Below are 23836 nucleotides of genomic sequence, written 5' to 3' on the forward strand. Positions count from 1 at the left end.
GGAAGAGTGGAAATCCAATATAAGATGAGGGAGATGCTGTCACTTGTAAAAATCTCGTTAAGAGAATCATGTGTCATACTTGAGAAGCAAGACATGGACACACAGATAAAATATAGCAGCATGATATATTGGTAAGCTGATATTTGTTTGGTGTAAGCAATTAAAAAGCTACTCAAACGTCCAACTGGTGCATCAAAAAAGCTTAATGGGCCGTACTCGCTGTTTGGGAACATTTATCAAATTGTGAAGTTTGTGTGCCATTTGCTTGAAGGAGGGGAGGGGGACTCAAGTTACTCAGATTGCACGCATCTCTTTAATTAGATGTGTTTATCCATGATACAGCAATCCTTCCTCACATGACCACACACACGCAGACGCACAAAGAATCCCATCAATCACACAGCCTGTGCACTCAAACTCAGAGCAGATGTCAAATCTTGTCTAAGAAAAGCTCTTTATTTATAAAAACAGTATTGCCAGTTACATACTTTTACTGAAAAAAAGCAACTTTTCAGAGCCAAGGCAGGTATGAATGGTACATCATAATTGTACATGGATAGGCAATATTACAGATATACTATGTGTGTGAAGAGTTAAAAAAAAAAAAAAAAAAAGCAAAGATGATTGGTCTCTTTTGCCATTAAAACAAATGAACGGTAAAACTGGGACTAAAAAGTAGAACAGACTGCATAATGGTCTCACCCACCACTCCCACACATACCAATCCCCAAGTAAAGTAACAAACAGACCAGACAATAAAATGGAAAAAAAAGTACAGAGGAAAAACAAATGGATCATATATGCCAGTATGTGCTTTTTGCTCCCCTTTCTGCAAGTCACATCAGCATCTCTCCCTGTCTGTCAAGTGAAGAGGCCTCCCAAATGTAAGTGTCTTCATTATAAAAATTGCACAAAACAAATCCCAATGTACACATGATAGGCTACAATGCAGTAAGACAGAGTAGTGACTGTTCTTTTTCCTAAAAACAACAAAACTCTTACAGGGAATTTTCAGCATTGCTTAGGAAAATGGAAGTAAATAGATGCCGATTCCACAGGATAATGCTGAGTCCTTAATGAAGTATGACGGCCAAACCCGTGTGCAGGCCGTCTCTAGTGTGGTTCTACTACAGGTGCAGCCACGAACGCTTTGTTTTTCTTATGTAGTGGTTTAGATTTCCCAGAATCGCGGCGCTCTCAGGTCAGTATCAACTTTGAAGTGTTTGTACATATAAGCACACAGTCAATATCCATATCCACTCATGGGAGTGTCTTGAGGGCTAGTTAAAAACATAACCCAGACAAAGGAGAGTTAAACAGCAGCTCAATTATCATTCCTGTCACTCAGGGGGAGGAAAAAAAATGTTGGAAATTAAAGTATCAAACACAGAGAGAGGCAGCTCGTACATGATAACTAACAAATAAAAAGAAAAGGTTTGTCACAGGAGTAGGAAAAAAAATGTATAATACAAATTGTTTACAAAGAAAAAAAAAAGCAAAAAGAAAAGTGTGGTTTTATGGGTCCGGTTCTTAACACACAATCCCGTGCGCACACACACACTCATTCACTCCGAGGTCCATATTCATTTTTCCCCCCCTCATACATGACCACAGGTTCACTGTATGGCAAATATACACACACACCTGTCTTGTCTACGTCTGTGCCCATAGCCCAACCGAGAAAAAAATAACTCTAGAGACATGAAAATAACTCCTATATAAACAAACATTCTGAATCTACAGGGCGGCCGTGTCCCGTCGGGTCCACCGGCCGGCCTCCAGCCTCCCATCACACCAATCCCAAGTACAGGGATGATTTAAATTAAGGAACCAAAACATAAAAAAAAAAAAAATGCAGTCATCCCATTTTCTTTTTATATACAGTATATACCCTACAGAGATTTCTACATACAAACTCATGGTAGGATCCAGATGTTGGCAGCAACATGTTTAACCGTGACAAAAATTTACCAAAATGTGGACAATTGCAAAATAAGCAGGATGACAACACCGAGAAAAATAACTGATGATTGTCAACGAAGGTGATTGCCTTTAGAGAAGAATTATAATTTAAAAATTTTAAAAAAGGAATATACTTCAGATGCTACAATGAATTTGCAAAAAGATGCGTTTGTAGATGCGTATGTGTGTGTTGTCTTATCATTTATGACTGCAACACATTCACTTTCTTTGGATGCCAACCCTCATCTTCTAATCCCGTTTTGTTCTTGTGAATGGAGGAGAAAGAGAGAGAGAAAGAGGGAGAAGAGACGAGAAGGAGAGAGAGAGAGAGAGTCTGTGCATCATCTCTGGTCTCCTCAGTAGCAGTGGTAGGGCAGGGAAGGCCCGCTCTGGGTGATGCACACGATCAGTTTTTCTGCAAGACGAGAGCACAGTGTGTCAATAACAGGAGGAAAAATAAAAGACAAAAAACAGAGACAATAAACATAAAGACAACACAAAGAGTCTGTGGTATAAGTATGGCGCGCTGCACACTAGCGCTGTAACGATAACCAACGCTACAAAGGTGTTCAAGTCAAGTCACTTAGCAAAACATCAACAGTTGTTCTGAGACATTGCTTAATGTCTTTCCTCTTTTGCTGTGGTATTGCAGCAGGTTCAAATTTCAATAAAACAAAATTTGCAATTGGCCAAAATTTCCAAGTCTAGGCTTTCCAAGTTGGCACAAAATTCAATTATAATCACTCATAATCAAAAGCAACAGAGTGTTGCAACATATCTAAGCATTTAAAACCTAATCCAGCTGCATAAAAATTTTAAACGCGGGCCAATTTGAATCACCATGAAGCTTTATCAGACTAATGAGACAGCACACAGGCATGTTTGGTCTTCACAGCAACAAAAGACACATTTTCAACAGTCACAGCACTGCAGAATTACTACAGAAATGTTATAGAAATACAACAGGCATCAGTGTGTCGCTCGTTCTGTCTGTTGCAATTTATCCCTGCGATGATCAAGGTGCAGAAAGGAGCCACATTTAATCCATTTTGTTGTTGTGTTGCTCTGCAAATTGTTTTAAAAAATACATAAATAAATGAAAAAAAAAAAGGAGAAAATGCTCGAGTCTTCTCGGTTGGGTGCGGAAGGTGTACGATGAGGGGCGGCCCTATCAAATCAATGTTCTGGTTATCATGACAACACTAGTGCACATGCACAACGATATCATCCTTTACGGTTCAAAACTTTATGATTATCCAGGGGTTCATCTCTATGGGCATACACTGTATGGAGAACAGTGCACAAAAGAACCTTGCAGCATACTATACCAGCATATACACATCACATTAGGGCGTCATATTTCAGTGTCGGTACCAGAGGACCTCAACCAGTGTTTGGTACACCACATTAGACATAGACCAAGATCCACTGAGGGTTCGAAGTCATAAAGGACAAAGGAGAAGCGCTGCATAGAGTCCATGCAGGACGAGAGGTCAGTTGGACATACCATGCTGTTACATGCAGACAGGGGGTAGAGGGGAGTGGGGAGGGCTAACCATCGTAGGAGTCCAAGAGGGGCAGGGAGCCCTTTCTGCCCCCATACACCCCTCGCTGAGAGACAACCAGAGAGAAACAGAGAAAGAGAGAGAGAAGGGAGAGGTAGTGAGAGTGACAAGAGAAAACTGTCAGTATCTGTGAGGCTTCAAAGGCTGCCGATGGACAGGCAAAAGTGAGGAATTATCAAAGCAGTGCAGGAGATGGAGGGTTAGTACGAGTTCAGTCAGCAATCCCAAATTGTGAATGTGCATGTGAATTCATAGATAGATGTACCGGTAAAGTGTCTGTGGTGTCATCCAGAGTGTGTCTCCTCTCCCTCTGGTCCAGTGTAGAGTAGCCTTCTGAGAGAAAAAGACAGGGAATTACTAAAGTCATCACATATGTTGTCTTAAAAAAAGGCCCAATGACTGCGTTCAAGTCCTATTAATTTACCCTCATTAAAAAAAAACAACAAACTGTATGTATGTACTAACCAGGGCCTAGGTCATTTAGTGGAATCATGTCCCTCTTCTCCCCTATAATGAAACAAGAAAGACACCGGTCAAAAACATACACATACATACAATGAAGTCTGGGTACAGAGCCACATGATAGTTTCAGGTGAAGAACACAGAATAGTTTGTGAACGAGCACAGTGCATAGTGAAATAAATCATTCACCTCTGACAATTCACCTTTACTGACGTAAGGGCAATATTTTTTACAAGGGACTGTTTGCATCGTCTGTGAAATATGCTGTATTTCAACATTATTTTTTTTGACAAATTATCTTATTAACCATGACTCATTTCTCCTGCACTCACCTCTGTCCAGCAGTGGTAGGGTGCTGTCCTCATACGTGCCGTTGGCTCGGCTGCTGGGGCCGTTGGTGGTGCTGGGGTTCAGGTTGACCATGAAGTCCGTCTTCTTCCAGCCGTCTTTCTCCAGCGGGCGACGCAGCTCCTTGTGGCCCCAAACCAGCTGCAGCACCTGGCCTGCGCCCCGCACCTCCCGGTCTGAACGCTTACTGCTCGACAAATAAAGGCAGGGAATAAGTCAGATTCGAACACTTGCCTGAGTGCTGTGGAACTTCATCATTGTGTGGTAAACACAACTTCATCATTGTGTGTAATACAACTCAAGTCAGTTCTTGAATGAGAAATATTTAGTTAACACACAGATGGAAAACTTGTATTGCTACATGTAGTATTCACATTTTAGCTTTGATTTTTTTCAGAAGATTTTAAACTTTGTGCTGAAATATGTTTTGATGACATTTTTGGACATAAAACAATTACTTTGTAAGGACTGCTGATATATTATCATAAAAATCTAAACCTTTGTGATAACGACAACATACTCTGGTGTTTTATAATGGGGCACATTCTTGCACAAAGGGTGCTAATGCATTTTTAATATGCAATGAGCTATTTTTGGCCACAGCTCAGTTTGATAACATTAAATAGCAAACTCAGCAGTCTAATGTTGCTGCATTCTCTACAAAAGTGAGGAAACCAGCAGATTAAGTGGGAAGCCAGAGAGCTGAGATCACACTCACATGAATTGATAAAATATGCAAATGCACTGGGGGAATATTCTAGTCCAAAAGAAAACACTGACACCACCATTTTGCTCTCATTCTTACCTCAATTCAACACATGCACACACTCTTACCGGCTTACTTACCCATCCTTGTTGATGAGCACCAGCCTCTCAATGCCTTGCGAGGCTCGGAGGGTCTTTGCCGCCTCCAGGCTGTTGCCGAGCACCTCAGCGAGCGTGCTCAACACGGACACAACGGTCTCTTCTGACAGAGCACGCCCAGACTGGCTCTGGCCCCCCGGCAGGTCGGCCACCAGGTGGGGCACCGCATGCTTACCTACAGAGGTAAAAACACAGAGGTAAGTACACTGTACCTGGAAAGATGTTGGTAGCTATAATGTCCTCTTTGCTGTACATTTTTAGCTTTCCATAAATTATTTGAGAGAATTCAAATCAGAGAATTTTATCATAATAATTTATTCATATAGCATATTTAATAGAGGCATGCAATTCAGTGCACTTTACAGAATAAAGAAAGTAAGAATATAATCAGAAAAAAGTGCATATTTATGTGAAAACATGTTAAAAGTAGAACTTGAAAGAAAGAAAAAATATGAATAAAGTGAAATAATACTAAATAAAACATAAAATGGCTATTACATAACATTTAATCTAAAAAGGTGAGTTAAATAGTTAAAAAGGTGTTAAATGATTCTACATTTCAGATGCCCTCAGAAGCAATGTAGTGGCAAGATCACTGTTCAGTTGAAAATAATTAAAAACTTTTATTCTATTCTGAATCTGTCTGGGAGCCAGTGTAGTGCTTTGATAAAGGGAGTGGTGTGTGGATTCTTTGTGGATTCAGGCAGCATCATTCTGAAAAAGTTGCGATGACTAATGGATTTCATCTGAAGACCAGTGAAAAGTACAGTGATTGACTTGTAATAACTTTTAATAAGTGCATCCGTTAAATAACCACTGGTGTGAATAAGTCCAACCATGGTGACGTCACAAGATCTGCAGATACATTCAGCAACACACAATCTTACCGAGCAGTTCTCGGTTGCGGTTGTCAATGGCGAGGTTCCTCAAGGCTCCCGACATGGCCCGAACTACACGGTCGTTGCCGTGGGCCAGCAGCTCCGCCATCATGGGAAGTCCCTTCTCCAGACGCACGGTAGCCCGGATATACCGACCATACTGGGGAAGAAGGAGGGAGAGACGTCCTGTTACATTCCGCAACTTCACAAAACAATGACAGACTTTATCACAGCTGACTCAGCAGACATAAAAAGTATCCCTTTACACCAACAGATACAAAATACTGGGGATTAATGTTCAGATTTAGATTAAGACAGACTTCTCCTGAGAACATTATAAGTGACAGCTTGTCAGTGACAGTGTCCTGGGTAAATAGAGCACTTACAGTCCATCGGCCGGCACACAGGTTCTGGATGGCGCCGGCGGCAGCCTCCAGCACCGAGGGGTTCTGGCTCTCTCTGAGCAGGGAGGTGTAAACACGAACCACCTCCGGCTGGAACAGCAGCTCATAGCCTGAGACACAGGACACATGGTGGTGTCATTTTACAGACTGCACCATTTAAGCTGGACAGGAATGCAGCGTAAGAACTAAACAAAATGAAATATTTCTTCTCCTTGAGCCAGGCATTGTGAGAATTTTAGTATTAAGGCAAGACTCCACTAAGTAATCTATGTAACTGAAACAACCAGTGGTCCACTACTGTTTATTTTAATGGTCTCATTTTACAACAAATAAAACAAATAATTCCACTTAGAGGAAATAAGACCTTGTTCAGAGTTTGAAAGGGCACAAATCACTTGAATGAAATCCTGAGATTGTATGCTTAACTTCATATCTTTATCTATTTCCTTGAACAGGTCAGTCCTGCTAACTCACTGAGTCACATCTCTTCATTTAGATAGGGGTGCACAGGATTAAAAACAAAGTGATGATGGCATACAAAGTGTTACACAGGACGTGACAGGAGGGGATTTGTAAGAGTGGTGGCTTGTAGGCTGCCCTGTGATTACTGGCTTACAGCCAAAGCGAGCCACACATACCTTTGGCAGGTGTTGTCCTCTTTGGAATGTCAACTTGGTCGGCACTGCCATCATCTACATCTTTCTTTCCTGCAAGCGGTTGAATAGAAACAAAAAGGCTGAGTAGAAAAATTAAAAACATGCAACAGGCTCCAAAGGTCAAAGTCAGTCCACTACTGATTTCATCATTTATCAAATAAAGAAATAAGTAAGAAATTAATTAATTAATTAATTGGAAAAATTATATAGTTTTTATACAGTCAATTCATAATCAATAAATTTAGGACTATTACTTTTTTTGAGATCTCTGATAAAGACTTATATGAAACAAGTATTTGTACATGTGTGCAGATCTGTACCATATGAACAATAAGACACTGACTAAATTAGTCTGAACCCAAGTTATTTTTGATAAGACAGATTGATTTTTTGAAAAAAGACTTCTGTTGAATGTTTTCCAGTTGTTTATACCGATATCAAAAGAACACAGTGAATCAGTTCAGAGGCAAATTGTTCTGAGTGCTGAAAAACTTTCTCAGAATCCAACTGCAGCTAAATTTAAAGATCCAATGGGGGCAGTACAGCAGAGATTTTGATTTTCGTCCATAACACCACCAGGCAGAGCTAAAGAGACCGAACAGTCTGAGGACCAGTATATCAAGCAAACATCTTTACGAGACAGAACTGCATCTGCATCCAAGATACAAAGCCAAACGAACGAAGACCACCCAACTCCACTAAGTCAGGGGACAGTCGAAAGACGACTGGGAGACTCTGGTGGCCGCAGTTTCCAAAAGAAATTCTTCAATGACAAAACAAGCATGAATGTTTAGCATGGGACACAATACCAAAACTTCACTGGTCGACTGGGACAAAATCTTGTTTACAGATGTATTTAAATTTGAAGTTTATGATTTCAACTGGAGAGCTCCTGTGAGGAGATGGCCGCATGGCAGGTTAATCCAACAGTGCATAAAACCTACGGTCAGATGTGGTGGAAATATTCAGGTGAGGGGGTATTTCCAGTGATTTGAAAAGGATCATATACACATTGACAAAAAAGAACTACCACTCTATTCTGCAAAGGCATGCCCTCCCCACTGGCTTAAAATTGTGAGGAGGATGTTTCATTTTCCAGTAGGAGAAGGAACCTAAACATGTTTCAAAGCGGAGCCACGCCTATCTGAGGCCAAAGAAAGATCAAGGAGCGCTGACTTACAGTCACCAGACCTCAGGCCAACTGAACAACTTTGACAACAGAAGGCAAAACACACCGTAACATCACAAGACAATCTGGGATGCTCTGGAATAATGCAAATTTTGAAATTCTGCAGAAACCTGATTTTTGGGACATATTATTGAAACTTTATGTAATGTTGTTTGAGAAATATAAAACTGACTAAATGTTTCTATTGGTTTTTGATAAATGATGAAACACAACAGTTGTTGGTAGTGGACTCAGACATTTGGACCTCCCTGTAGGTGGAATGGAGTCGGCTAAGGAGTGCATTCAAACCTCCTCAGTCCTGGGTTCTGGTACACTGTCAATGTTCTATAAAATGTGACCATGCAGCTGGTGGCACAAGCAGTGTGAGCATGCAACCTCATTCGCTCCTGACTTCAGGTGACCATGCCTGTGAACTGGACGTGAATTTATCAGCATTAGACATCCATTTTTATCCAATGATGTCCAATTATTATTCCGTGTTAGTAAGTCAGTAGATGATAGACGGCGAGTGGTCAAGTTGGAATGCGTCAGAGTGTAAAGTGAACTAGAACAACAAGGAGAATCTTACCTTTGGCAAACCACTCATCTAAACACAGAGGGAAGAAAAAGGAAGAAGTAAAGCGCAGGGAGGGAGTTTGGGAGGAAAAAAAGGGAAAAGAAAGAAAGGAGGGAAAGAGTGGTAGAAGGTGAAAAATAGCACCAGGTGGCCCCAACACCAGCAGGCTCAAACCCACCAGAAACCTTCCACCCTTCAGTAGCAAATCATACACCCAGTGACCTCTGAACCCTCGATGGCAGCCTAATACCAACCTTTGCCCTTTCGAGAGCCAAAGCAGCCGCCTTTGTTAGAGGCAGGGGCAGGGCCCTGGTTGAGGGGTGTGGCCTCTGCATAGCGCTCACTGCCAGGGACTTCACGGTGAACGTGGTAGGAGAGATTCCTCAATAGGCAGACGCTGTTTTCCACCAACTGCAGGGAGACGAGAAAAGGGAACAAGAGGGAAGTGTCAAAGAGGGAGATGGACGAGGACAGATGCACTGATCTAGCGAGATGGTTCAAGTAGCTCAAGATAAAATTCCACAATTAGCTGTTACCTTATTATCCACATCTTTGCGGTTAATCTGTGACTGGACGATGTACATGAGTGAATCTACCAATCCCGTGCATTCTCTGAGCTTCCGCCTGGCCTCGCTGCGTTCTGAACTCACATTTCTGTTGGAGGGACGGACAAGTTAAATACAAAAGAGCGTGTTTTTTTATATCTCTCTTCTCAAAATTAAATGTCCACTTCCATGACTCTTCTTTCCATCCACCCATCCATCACTCAATTACCTAAGGCAGCCAGCGGTGTTGGTCAGGGCAGTCTCCCACTCCAGGTGGCGTGGTTTGCAGCTTTCCTCAGCTCCATCACTCCCTCGCTCCCAGCCAGAGTGGGGCACCATCACTTCATCAGCAAGGGCATGTAGTGCATGGTCCACAATCTCCATCTTTACCGAGTCGTGGGAGGAGAGGTTCCACAAAGTGCCTGGAACAATACAATAAGTCATCGCATGTGTAACGGTGATATGCGTTGCAAAAAGAACAGATGGTAAGACCCTCACTGAGCTCAAAAGACCAGTTCTTGGATTTGATCTTTCCCATTGTTTTTGCTCTTGAAATCCACTTTGTATATTCAGTTTTTCCACTGCAGCTGTCGAGTGAGCTCATGCCTCATTTGACTGAATCATTTCTTGCAAATTCCAAGATTCATTTTTCTGTAAGGAAAACTGTGAGGCAAAATGTGGTGTTGTGTGAGAACTGCTGGTGGAGTCAAAATATGAACATGAGTGTTCTGCTCTTGCAGGAGCACATAAATCCAAAAACCTCTGACTTGGCATGCAACAAAGTGACCAGAAATGCAAGCATCAAAGCTACTTTCCACTTTTAAAAAATGTGTCCTCACTATTATTTTAGCAAGGTATGTGTTTCTAAGAATATATCATGATAGGTGGGTGTTCAAACTCTGAAATACCGGTAAGAAGTGAGATCAGGCTACATCCTTTAACAGTTTCAAAAAATGTCTAGCTTTTTAGCTCTAGTCTACAAAACTAGGGATATCATACTGACATGTACAAGCACCATTTGAGCTGCCTTACCTGTGATGGTATCAGTGAGGTCCTGGTCGTGGGTTTTCCTCAGTAACCTGACCAGAGCTGGCACTCCATCACAGTTCTTGATGGCAATCTTGTTGTCTGGGTCTCGTCCGAAAGAGATGTTCTTTAATGCTCCACAGGCCGAGTGGTGCACTTCCTTCTTCGGATGGTCCAGCAGGGACACCAAGGATGGGATGCCCTTCAGGCGACGCACTTCTGACTTCACCTTGACACACACAATTAGGAAACAGCAAACTTTAAAGTGAGCAGCATACAGCAACAGAAAATTGTGAAGTGAGAATATCATGTGTTTCAGTCTTATCCTTATGTGTCTGAGTGTTTTACCTTATCATTTTTGAAGGTGAGGTGCTGCAGGAAGGCGGCAGCATTGGTCTTGACAGGGTCCAGACGGTAGTTCAACATGGCGATCACCTCTGGCAGCTCTGGTTGTCTCCAGGATGTGGGAGGGGCCTTCCTCAGTGTGCTGTCCAATGAAGCCATGCTTCCCCTTTCCATTGTCATGGGAACACCCCAGGTGTATGGGTCAACTCCCCCCATGTCACCATCCAAAGTGTCCTCACAGCTCCTACATATTGTTAAGGAGGTAGATATGTGGGTATTAATATAAGGAAATAAGAACTAGGATGTTAGTGAGCACTGCCTGTCCATGACAGCAGTTAAGAATTAAGACCCCAGGAGAGGTATTACCAAATCTGACTAAGCAACTCTGGCAAAAAATGGTAAACTGAAAGTCTTTGAAATATCTGAGAAAAAAAAGTACTTCTTAAAGAGTTGTTCTAAACCTGTTTTAAATTTTACCTCAGTCTACGTCTGTCCATACCCCCAGGGCCAGGTCCCAAACGTGGCATGGTACCATAGCCCCCAGGGTGCATTGGTGGAGGTCCCATGCCATAGTCTACATCATCATATCCCAGACTACGCTGGTCATCCTCCAGTCCGTAGTGGCCATGGCCATATCGCATTTCCATGGCTGAGCCCATGGCCCTCATCCCACGGGCCACCTGAGGCTGCGCTGCATATGGGTCTAACTGCTGGCGGCTTGGAGCTCGGTAACCAGAATCCAGGGTCCTGTAGCCGTCAACTGGCCTGGGAAGGAAGAGGAAAATTATCAAGGGTTAAGGATGCAAGAACAGAGATTCAATTTTTAGTAATAGGGAATATGTGAACACTTGATTTTCAATGAATTGAAAACAATGAATGTCTTTTGTTCATAATGGTGCATAACACTTAAGATAACATCTCTAGATTTGGGAACCAGAACTAAATTCAAATAACAACAAAATGTGTCCAGATACAAGTTCTTTTCAGTCAATCCAGGGATCCTGTACCTGTAGCGGTCGTCTATACGTGTGCCTCTGCTCAGGCTAGCATACGGCTCCAGTGGTGGGCCTCCCCGGTAGTCGTCATAACCCCCAGCAGGGCCATAGTGGTAGTTTCTGGGCACTGTGGCAGTGGGGTAGTCTCCTGCTCCTCCTTGCCTGTAGGGACGGTCCAATGTGGCACTGTACCCACCCATGCCAGACATCGACAAGCCTCCGTCAATAGACACAGAATCAGGGGGCAGGACTGTGCGTGAGGCAATTGGTTTCTTCATCTGATGGAAAAGATAAGAGAGGAATGCTTTCATTTCAATAACATTTGTGACACAAGACAGTTGAGTGGATAAGTTTCCTTGTTTTGGAGCCACATGTACGCCCCTGCTGGTTTTAGACGCAATCATACCACAGCTTTTGCCTGTGTGTCCAACTTTCTACTTTGTCTGAATTGTCTGAATACAAATAATAAAAAAAATCTTCTCAAGCAGACTTCAAAAAGAAGTCTGTTAATCTTTTAACTGGTGCGCATCCCATCTCCTTACCCCATTGTCTGACCGTCGCGTGGTTCCCTCATCAGAGAAGACTGAGTGTGCTTCCTGTGAGTCGTCCTCTGGTGTGTAGCTCTCATCTAAAACGCCGTGTGCAGGGTCCACCATCCTGTACTGTAGAACGCACATTCACCATCCAATTACTTTTTTATATAAACAAGCCACCATTACTGTTTGAAAATGATTCAAGTTATTAAAGTTTCATGATGAAACACACACAGACACTCACTTGTGTCCCGTTTATGTATCTGTCTGTCAGTTTCAGTCGTTCTATGTCTGCATCCCCTAAACGCCCGTTCTGGTGTGGGAGAGAGAGAACTGTTAACAACATAATATAAACATATGAACTGAAACTGTATACATGCCACCAGCAATTTTACTGAAACCTCATATATAAAAAAGGAGACTGACTGGAATTCCAGTAAGCAGTCTAGTCTGTCCTCTTACAGCCCTCCCCCAGATAACATTACTGCTGCTAAAGCACATTCAGCGCTGACCAAACCATCCCTGCATATTTATGGTCTGTGAATCACTGCCAGACATGAGGAAGGACATTTTGGAACGCAGCCATTCATCCTCGCACCCTACTTCCTCCTTCTGCAATCTGTCAGACAATCAATGACCGTCACTCTGTATAACTTTGGACACTGTTAATTATCACTTGCTTCATGTAATATGAATGTATCAATTATTAGCACTAGCCTCAAGCTGAACCACACAGGGCCATATAATTTTTGAAGTGTGGAAAAAATATTTTAGCAACTATTCCACCATGCAAAATCAGTCCGTGTTACAGAAAGATGGCACTACTACATAATTCAATAAACTCAAGATTATGAAGCGATCAAAAACCATATAAGCGTTACTGTGACTTTTCGCAATGCACATTATGTCCACAAGGGAGCATTGCTGTCATTCAAAACAAGCACGTCACTAGTTTTATAAGACCTGTGGCTGCTCTTGTAACACATTAACACACTTCTGTCATGCTTTTGGAACAGTATGGAGCAGCCAAGTTTTTATTACATAATAAACAGATAAAACATCAACAGCTGGCCCAAGGTCAACAAATGCTACTCAACAGGAAAGTGGTTATCAAACGTAACAAATTAACAATTTTACTGGTCTGTTAACCTTTAATCATTTAGCCACGTAAATTAGGCCAATTGAATATCTAAACAAAACAGACTCACATAGCCGAAACATAGAATCTCAGTGTCAGGAAGCCCTTGGGGGGGAAAAAATATTTAGAGGACAAATTTTGAATGGTCCTCTATAGGAGCTGCCTTTACAATGTCCTCCACTAAGTCTACAGTCAGGGCCGGTGACATAGGGGGACCCTATAACCTTTAAATAATCTGCGAGGGGCGCCTTTGGAGATCATCTTGGGCGCGTCCTAGGCATAAGCTAGGCACATGTCGGCCCTGTTTACAATCAGCTGAGCCTAAGGCTGAATCCAAATGACCAGAGTTCAACGTACTTGCAGACTCGTGGACTTTGTAGCATGTGCCTGAAAAGTCTGTGAGTGCTAAGGGCTTTCCTAATCCACAATTTATTCAATCCACAAGGGGCCTCAAATGAACTTTCTGCAAATTTTCAGAGAGCCCACTTGGGGTGCGGACTTCAGACTTCACTGATTCAATTACCCACAATTAACTGCAATACTGACACGACAGTTTTTCCAACTGCCGAAAAAACAAAACAAACAAAAAAAAAAAAAACCAACATGAACATATTATGAATTTGTCAAACAATTCCTGTATTAAAACGTTAAATGAATCATATAGCCCAAAAATAATATTCGACCACATTATGATACACAAATTTGTAGAAGTATAGTAGAGGTGATCAGAATGCATTTTATTATTGCAGCCTACCTTCTACAAGCTATGCAATGTAATGCCAAATATATTGGTTAAGAAAATGAAAGAAAAAAAAAAAAAAAAAAAAAAAAAAAAAACACACACACACACAAGAGAAGGTCTTCCGATGCAAGTAATACAATTTATTTAGTCATAGTCCAGTCCTTATTTACAAAGATTTCTGGACTTGAGGCCTGTCTATTAGTGTTTTTTATAGCCTTGCTGTTTCACAGCCTCGCAGACTAGACGTGATGACAGTGAACACATCACAATATGTACAACTGAACTCCGCAAGGTCTCAGTCCCCAAATCCAGAGGGTGGACATTTGGATTTGGCTTAGCTTGCGGTGTAGTGATAGTCACAAGACATTTTGTGGAGACAGTAAAACTAGACAAGGAGGTGACAGCAGGGCCTTGTCTAACCAAATATCCCTGCTCTGTAAACAAACCAGCACAGAGGCAATCTTAAAACCCTCAGACAAGTAAGCTGATCTTTTAACGCCAACATAATTTTAGCTTTACCTCTAGATGGATAAAGCATTCAGCTACATCATGGTAAATAAACATAGGCTATGTAACTGAAATAATTTGGCAGGAGAATTACAAAAATAAGAATATAATCACTTAACTGTAGAGCATGCTATATTGTAGGTGGATTCAACATACAAAAAGGGACTAGCATGCAAAGGAAACCTTGACATTAGTATCACAGCAAAAACAAAATCCTTTACATTTAGTGAAGATATCAATGTTTACGGGGTGGATGCAGGGCTATGACACACATGCAAGACAGATGACCTCATTCCATAACACGACATGCTGCGACAAAGAAGAAAATAACTGGGATGCCATGACAGGGGCTGACAAAAGGTATGCTGAGGTGGTAATGGTGAGTTGACTTTGTGTGTGTGTGTGTGTATGTGTGTGTGTGTGTGTGCATCCGGTGAGTCAGTGAAGGTATGCATAAAGAATGTTATGATGACCATAGATCTCATGACATGTTTAAAAGTGGTGAAAACTATGTTCAGAAACAAACCGATGTGTTTCTGGATGAGAACTGAAAGAGATATGGACACACAAGAAATAAATCCAGGCACAAACAGGCACGCGCACACACACACACACACACACACACACTGAGCACTGTTGGGGAGGAGGCTGGGCAGAGGTGAGGAGGAGCGGAGTGATGAATGAGTGCAATGGCAGAGGGATGGGTGTCATGAGGGAGAAAATTTCCACTGAATTCACTGGAAAGGAGGAGTGGATTGAGAGAATGATGGATGACAGCTGTGTGTGTGTGTGTGTGTGTGTGTGTGTGTGTGCGTAAGTATTTCTGGATGGGACACTGAGGCATGGACGGCATTAGCTGGGTGATGCTGAGGCACAGGATGGGTGACTGCAGACGCCTATGAGAGACTTTCGACGGGGATGCCAGGGATTACCTGTGTGTGAGGGAGGGGGCGACCCAGGGCCGAGGGGCTGGTGGCAGGGAGGCCAACTCTCCTCCTCTCCTCCTCCAGCGCCCGGGTCAGCTGTTCAAACTGCACCTCCTGCTCCCTGACCGACTCCAGCAGAGCCGCTGCACTCTCACACTGCTCCATACACACTACACGGCCCCAAGTGGAGAGAGGGGGCGTTACACACACACACACACAAACACAAACACACACACGCACGCACACACACACGCACGCACACACACACTCACAGCTATAGGCACGTCCACATAAAATCAAACCAACTGAAGGAGGAATTTATGGACCTGATGTTTAACTGACAAGAGAAATTAATCACATCTGATATCTGCTAACAGACATTTTGTTTGGTGGCAGTGATACTAATGGATGTCCTTTTGAAAACTTTGCTTGAGGTTCTACTCTACACCAAATATAGCACGACAACAGAAATTTTAGTTCTAATTACTAATGTTAATTGTAATTTTTAGCTGGCTAAGCAAATGCTAGTAGGAAGTGCTGCTTGTGGCCATTGCTAATACAAGACGCTAGACAACGGGTTTGAAGTGAGGTGTTCTTTTCCTGAGAAAGTGCTAAAAACACAAAGCTATCGACGCTGTCTGGATGCACTTCTCCTCTGTTGACAGTAATGACAAAAATACAGTTCAGTTTTAGTAACTGGTTAAAAAAACCCGTGTTTTTCTTCTTCTTTTTCTTCAAAAGTGAAAATAATTGTTAAGCTATTCTTGTCTTTGTAATTATTCAACATTCTGTGTATCAGCAGCACAGTATATAGCTTGACAGATGTTTGTTTGTTGTACCACAGCTAGAGGACAAGCCCTGTTTTCACATGCAGACTTGCACCTCTGTACATTCTGCAGAAAGGCTAACATCATCATACAAACACCTGTCTTTACAAGGAGACATTTACACGTGCATCAAAACAAAAACATAACAAAAACACGTGTGCAGACAAACTGCAGAGGGGCTCACAGCCTCAGGCCATGTCCACACTAAGCCGGCTCTCCTTCAACATCCAACAGTCCATTACAAATGTCCTTTTTGAAAACAGAAAACTCACAGCACAGTCAGTTACATGTAGAGATTCTCTATCCAAAAACTGTCGAAAGCTGTGCTCTCTAACAAGTTTTATTTTGCATTACGTAAGTATGATAGGCTTGCTTTGTTTACTTACTACTGATGGAAGGCATTGCTGCTCTCGCTGACCTTTAACAGGAGTCAGACCTTAAAAAAATCTGTCTTATAAGCTGGAATATTGTGGCGTAACTCAGGAGAAATTATTGCTCTCATGAGGAAAGAACCACTCTGAATCTTCCTCTACTGGGTATACCAAGGAAGACAGCGTCCATATTCACCATATTTTTGAACTTTCATGAATTATACTCAGATTTCCATTTTTCTGTGAACATAATTAACAAAACAAAAAGGCATTCTTTTACCTAATGTCGCTTGAATTTTGAATTGATTTGGAATAAGTATTAAATTGCAAAACTGAAATATTTGCAAAAAGTATAACCAAGGCTTTAGTTGTTGTTTTTTTTTGTTTGTTTGTTTTGAAATCAGAGTTTAGGGATAAACTGATGAAGCCGAGGAAGAGAGGTGTGAAAAAACGAATGCGGTTAAGTGTGGATGCACGATGAAATGCATTATTTCAGTCAATACCAATAATTATTTCAATATACATCCAATAATTATATATTAATAATTGTAATTTAAAGGCTAATATTTGCTTATGTGAAATGTGAACAGTCCAGAATGCTAATAATTAGCATGATGCTAATCTCTTTTAATCACCAATAAGCACAGTGTGCAGTTCCTGTGTACTGTGTGTGTCTCCTCACTCACGACCAGGTGTGCAACCAGACCTTTCTGTGTTCTTGCTATATGACAGGCTAGCTTTGTTTACTCCCACCAATGTAAGGGGCTTTTTCTTTCACTGACCTTTAATGGGAGTCTGACCATAAAAATTTCTCCAATTTCCCCTCAGGGACCAATAAAGCAATTCTGATTCTGATTTGTGTTTTACATGGATTGAAATTTAATTGAACATCTTTTTATATTTATATTGAGGAAAAATATTCTGCAATAATTAATGTTATTGTCTTACTGGATGGAATATGGGTGTTTTGGATTTGCTCGGCTTAGTATGGACAAGTCCTCAGGCAGACAATCACAAATACACACCTGTGGGCGTGGCTCTGTAGAAGAGGTGAGAGATCACGCCAAGGTCAGAGGTTGAGCTCTAGTTGCAAGGGCTCATGAGTAGAAGGTCACCAAACCACCAAGCCCAGAAAGAGGGAGGAATGAACTGCAAAGACAATAACCAGGAGAGAGCAGGAGAATGTTTTAGTGGTTGCTGTAGAAAAACAGCAAGACAGTGAGAATACCGTGCAAATGTGTCAAAGGGCCTGTGTTTGCTCTGTAAGCACACAAACACACTGAGGCACAGACACATATGGCAGCCCCAGTCTTCAGACACACCCTATATTTACTCAACACTTGGCCTGCGTACAGTAGCTAGTAGCTGCGGGAGGCTGACCAACCTGCAGCTCTTTTTCTGGGCCAGAGAACATACACTGTCAGCATAAAGGGAAAAAGAGAGACTGGGGAAGACGGAGGAAAAAAACAGCTTCCCAATCTAGAGCAAATATCTTCCGCTCAGCTCCTCTGTTTCTTCTCCAGCATCAGCTCTCCCTATTTCTTCGGCTTTTCCCCTCTAATTAGTCTTCGTCTTCCTCTGCTTATACTCTCTTTCACTCCACTTGCCTTGCTGTCTCCCTTCTTATCTGCCTTTTTTTCTCTCTCTCCCTCCCTCTGTCTCTCTTATCTTGGTTTTGTGGTGTGCTCTAGTAGTCACAGAGAGACAGAGGCGTTGTTAAATCAAAGCCAAACAAGTGGAGACTCGATGTGTAATTCCCTGATAAACCCTCAGCAGCAGCCAGGCTCCTCGGCAGTCCTGGCTTTAAAGGTTATTGTACCCAAGCGTTGCAACACACACACACACACGCACCTGCATGACCGGTTGGACAAGGCAGAGGAGGGGGGACCAAATTTCACTGTGCCTCTGTCTCGGTTTCTCAGTGTCTCGCTGTCTTGTGAACATACAAACTTGACTAAAAATTTGGACCGTATGAGCAGACAGAGAATCAAACAAGGACCTGCATTTGCACTTACGGCAGCAGGTGTGCGTGCCAAATGTAGAGTGCCAACAAGTGCAATTAAGGTGAAGAGCAGAACAGAAGCGTATTGAGTGTGAGAGGAGAGAGGGAGAGAGGAGGGTGAGCAAGTGAGTCACAGTTTCACCTGCGGAAACCTGATAAAATTAGGAGAGAGCCGGAGAGAGATTCATGATGATGTCACTGCTGTGTCCTGTTCCTGTCTGTCTAATGACTCAGACAGAGAGACACACACACACACACGCGCGCGCGCACACACACACACACACACACACACACACACACACACACACACACACACACACACACACACACACACACACACACACACACACACACACACACACACACACACACCTCTTTGCTTACTTAAAGAAACATTCATGAATTAAGGTGTGCCCAGTGTGGGAAAAGGGGGAGGGAAGGAGGTGGACTGATGAGAAAACGATGAGCGGCTTTGTATTTCACAAGATAAGGGGGTTTTTAGCTGAAACTTAAAATCTTTCAGGAACTGAGGTCAGGATTAGTAGGAAGTCATGATGTCACATACTGGTGACATCACAACCCCCCCTCACCACACACACACTCCTCTGCATAATTGCTGTTGTGCCCTGGAGCCATAACCTCCCACCTGAGCAAGCCACAGACTGCTGTCCTGTAAAACATTATGCCCATATATGGTCAGAGCCAACACAGGACTACAGACCGCTACAGAAAGCTAGAGAGACAGAGATGGACAAGCAAACATATAAAACAAGGAGAAAGATAGGCAACTAAAAGGGATAGAGGAAGGGGGAGGGAGACAGGGAGAAGGAGAGGAGGGGGAAGCAGATAAGGAAAGGAGTGCGGAATTAAAGATAAAAGCAGATCTCGCATTCCAGGCATTGTCTCTAGCCAACACACCACAGCGGCCCACCCACTCATTGACTAAGGAAAAAAAAAAAAAAAAACAACAACTTTGCAGGACATAATCATTTAGTGCTCTCTGCATACTGTGGAGCATTTCAAGGCAAGCTGAAGGGTCACAGTGATCCCAACTAAAACAGACCCATATACAAAAACATTCCATAATTTGATACCACATAAACAGCATATCACTCTCCATCCTCTATCTTAAACACACCATGTAACTGTGAGTATAATTAACATTCTACACGCTATCTTATTTCAGTAATGAGCTTTGCTGTCATTGATACAAGACAGATTATCAACTGTGGTTGATATTTCTTGGCCATGTATACTTGGGAATGTGATGCTGTGTGTGTCTCTAGGTGTGTATGTGTGTGTGTGTTGTGTGTATTTTTCAACCACAGCCAGAGGAGGGAATGTGCAGCTGTCAGTCCAGGGAGGTTGGTGGAACAATGAGAAGTTTGTGCAAGGGAGCGCAAGTGTGAAAAGAGATGTAGATCGAGAGAGATTGGGGCTCTGCATGGGTCGGTCCACATGCACATTTTGTGATTTTGTGTGTGTGTGTGTGTGTGTGTGTGTCATGGTGGGGGGTGGGTACTCCCTGTGTGCACAACTTCACGCCCAACTCCTGCAGCACCCTGGGCTCCACCCACCTCTCCTCTCTAACAGTTGCTAGTTTTGGCCTTGACGCCTTTTCGGAAGTCAGCTGTGGGTTTCGTTGAACAATGAAAACAACACCACCGTTGCATTCCGAGTCCCCCTTCCCCTTCTAGCCACTTCCTGAGAAACAGGATGTTATGGATTCACCATCAGAGATGAGTAAATGGACAGTAGGGCTACGAACCAGTACATTACCACAGATAAATAAACCATTAGAAAACCCAGCTGTTTCCCCTATAGGACACATGTTTGGTAAACCACCCACTGATAATTGTCTTCTTGCATTAACAGAGACTGTTTTGCGGTGAAAATCCCCTCCAGTCAATATGCCGATCATACGACCACAAACCACTTCCCCTTTTGCCAATACTCTTCTCTGTCTACTGTTCACCGTTCCCCTTTTTCTGCAATATCAGTCCTAAACAATCCTGATGAACTTCTGCATAGCCAAACCATCCGGTTTTCACTTTTCATTTTTGCTAATGTTGCTTGGTTCAATTACACCAGGCAGTGTTCCAGCAATCTTCCCAGTTCAATCAGCCTACTTTCTCTGCCCTTTTCTAAAGAAGGAAAAAAAACATCCAGGTAGTGCATCTGAGAAAAATACGGAAAAGTAGCAAAACAAAACTCAAGCACAGAAAGAGAGAAAACACTCAGACACACACCACGTATCCCAAACCTTCATCAACTACACTGTAAGAATTAAGGATCTGTGTAGCCAAGCGCACAAATATAACACACCATCAGCAGCAAAAGTACCATGGTTTTGAAATGAAGGCTGAGAAAGACATGTGAGCATGTTTCTGAACAACCAAACAAACAACAACAAAAAAAGATGGTACGGTCTGCTTTCCCTGAATCAACAGCAACAAATTGTCAAAATATCAAGCAAGAGTGCCTTCAGGTCAATAACACACATGCACCCACACAACTCTCCAACATCTGATCCCTTCCTGACACACCACAAGTCACATCGTTCCATCTGATTCTGGGCCATCAGTCAGCATGACTCACTCAACCCTGTCAGAAGACATCTGCGATCATACACACATGTAACCGACAATACAGCCTTTGTGAACTTAATGACTCTCTGCTCAATGCAATCGAGACCTACACCTGCCACCAGCTGGAAAACACACTGAAGGATCACACAAGGTGACAATGCACATCTGTTTATGGATTTCGAGGTAAGTGACACTGCAGTTTGCTGATAAGCCAGTGTGATGGCACTGGCATTAGTTTGAGCAGAGTGTGCCTTGTAATGGGCTTGAAGCGTTAGCTCCACTAATCCATTTACCTCCCAACACATACACACATGTTAACATGCACGCATACACACAGACATGCATAGGCCCACTGTGGATTAGGCCACACACCTCAAAAGCGCACTCAAACAACTGCAGGTGGCCCTGGAAGCATGCATCAACAATCAAACACTGACTGGCAGAGGCGTCTCTAGGAACGGCTGATACGTGTGTACTGGCACTCACACACACTGTTATTAAGTACATCTGCAGCACATGCGAGTGAATAACAAAAGCAACTAAAGGACAATCCCTCACCCAATGATTAATATGTACATAAACAGAAATTAGATTAGTCTTAGACCTGCATGAAAGACACTGAATTACACATTTGCCCGCATGAAAACAATGGTTACAAGGGAAAACGCGGCCCGTTTGCTCATATTCACAGCGCAGGATGACAGTTATCCCCACCCAGCTTTTTTTCCCCGACCAAAACGAGTTCACACAGGAGCCACCCAACAGGTTCACAAGCTGACAGACAGCCCTGCCTGTCTGACGGACAACAACTCCAAGCCCACCACCCCTAAACACACAAACAAGCTCAGAGAACCAGCAGCTCCTCAAACTAGTGGAGAGGTTTCCAGTTACTCTGTGTGATTACTTTAGACAACAGTCGTCTCATCTGACCCTGTAACTGCCACCTTGTCCTCTCCGGTTAAGAAAAAGGTATTTCCCTGAGGGGTGCGAACCAAGAACACGAACTGAAACAACAGAGACGTTAATTAGGTCAACGCACAAAAATTGTCCACGGGGGAAGCAAACACTGTCTACTTCAGTGCTGTACGGCAGCCTCGTTATAAAATAGCACGGCTGATGAATTTTGACTGTTCATACAAAAGCCTTCCAGCAAGCCCAGTGATGAACGATCAAGAGTTTCTTACACCACTTGGGCTGGCATTTCCCTGATCTCACAAGAATCACAGTTTGGTGTATTGATTAGCTAACGTAAGCTAGCTATCTAGGGCAGCAGCAATGAGCAGAGTTGGCAGCACAGCATCGCTAGACAACACAGACCAGAGAAAGCCATGATAACACATTGGTATAAAAAAGGCTCGCAACGAACAAAAGACTCACACATGGAGTGTTAGGCTACATCCAGGATAGCGTCTACGCTGCCGCTCCGATAAATAAAACTGCGCATCCGAGATGAAATCAACGCGATAGGCTTGCTCGGTTGCTTGCTCAGCAGCCTTATGACCTGTTTTAGCTGTCTAGCTAGCATCACAATAACCTACATATAAGGTTAGCCGAGGGAAAACAGAGCGAGCAGCCAAGCTAGCGTTAGCATTGCCGTGCCACTGCCAAGCAAAGCAACCAACACTACACACAGCTGAGCGGCCTTCCCTGGCTAATTTACACTCTTTTACCTGCCTCAACAACATGGTAAAGTACTCGGTTTAACATATGGGTTCATTAGTTACCAAAGGCAAGAGGACGGAGACTCCAGGTTTTGGTCTTTGGTGTGTAACGTTACCGTTAGCTTCGGCGCTAGTTAGCTAGCTGATTAGCTTTGGAAAGTCGTGCTGATATGCTGTCGATGTGACCACTCCTTGCCAACGCTGCAGTGCACCAGTTATCAGTAAAACCCCGTACCGTTACACCAACCCCGTGTGAATGTCTCAGGAAAGACTTACATATTCGTGTAGCTTGCCCCGACCCTCTCCGCCGTATTCCTTTTAATGTTTTTTTCGTCTTTTCCCCTCCTTTCCTGGGTTCTCGGTCAAGCTCGTTAGAGACGAGGCAACATCACCGAGTTTTCTATCAAAGAGAGGGCGGGATCAACGAGCCGTTTACCGTAAATACGGCGCAAGCCAAATTCCTCTGTTCTCATACAGGTGTGTCACAAGTTGCGAGACGTCCAGTCATTCGCTGGTCTAGACGTTATCAGTCAGATGCACAGGAAATCGACTCCCTTTAGTCTTGATTGTACTCCGAGTCAGGTTAAACACACAGCGACTGATTCAAAAACACGCTTATACAGACTATGGTCGTGATCGTGGTGCACTAGTAGAATATGTTGTATGTTTTCCCCCGCCCCTGCTCCCCTCCCATTTCCTCCCCCTCTCTCACTCAAATCCTGATGTCATTTAATTGATTGCCTCAG

At 43.0% G+C, this 23836-nt stretch overlaps 1 protein-coding gene across 5 annotated transcripts; it reads right to left on the bottom strand.

Moving 5' to 3' along the window:
* Positions 1-435: 435 nt before the first annotated feature.
* On the bottom strand, positions 436-23600 carry LOC115366133 (catenin delta-1-like). 5 transcript variants are annotated; one of them, XM_030061396.1, is made up of 22 exons: positions 23367-23600; positions 17865-17988; positions 15648-15811; positions 12573-12641; positions 12338-12457; positions 11808-12073; positions 11278-11565; positions 10804-11044; positions 10462-10684; positions 9659-9851; positions 9421-9538; positions 9139-9295; positions 8897-8914; positions 7122-7190; positions 6466-6593; positions 6089-6239; positions 5184-5376; positions 4322-4524; positions 3993-4034; positions 3793-3860; positions 3470-3573; positions 436-2377 (listed from the first exon to the last, which is right to left on the bottom strand). In XM_030061396.1, exons 3-21 carry the CDS (start codon positions 15804-15806, stop codon positions 3514-3516), a joined length of 2766 nt encoding a protein of 921 aa, XP_029917256.1. In that variant the 5' UTR covers positions 15807-15811; positions 17865-17988; positions 23367-23600; the 3' UTR covers positions 436-2377; positions 3470-3513. The 5 variants fall into 5 exon arrangements, with proteins under 5 accessions (XP_029917256.1, XP_029917259.1, XP_029917257.1 ...); XM_030061399.1 differs by lacking the exon at positions 15648-15811; XM_030061397.1 differs by lacking the exon at positions 8897-8914 and having other exon boundaries at positions 23367-23599.
* Between the last annotated feature and the right edge of the window lie 236 nt (positions 23601-23836).

This window comes from Myripristis murdjan, chromosome 10 (genome assembly GCF_902150065.1).
Source record: "Myripristis murdjan chromosome 10, fMyrMur1.1, whole genome shotgun sequence".
Taxonomy (NCBI): domain Eukaryota; kingdom Metazoa; phylum Chordata; class Actinopteri; order Holocentriformes; family Holocentridae; genus Myripristis; species Myripristis murdjan.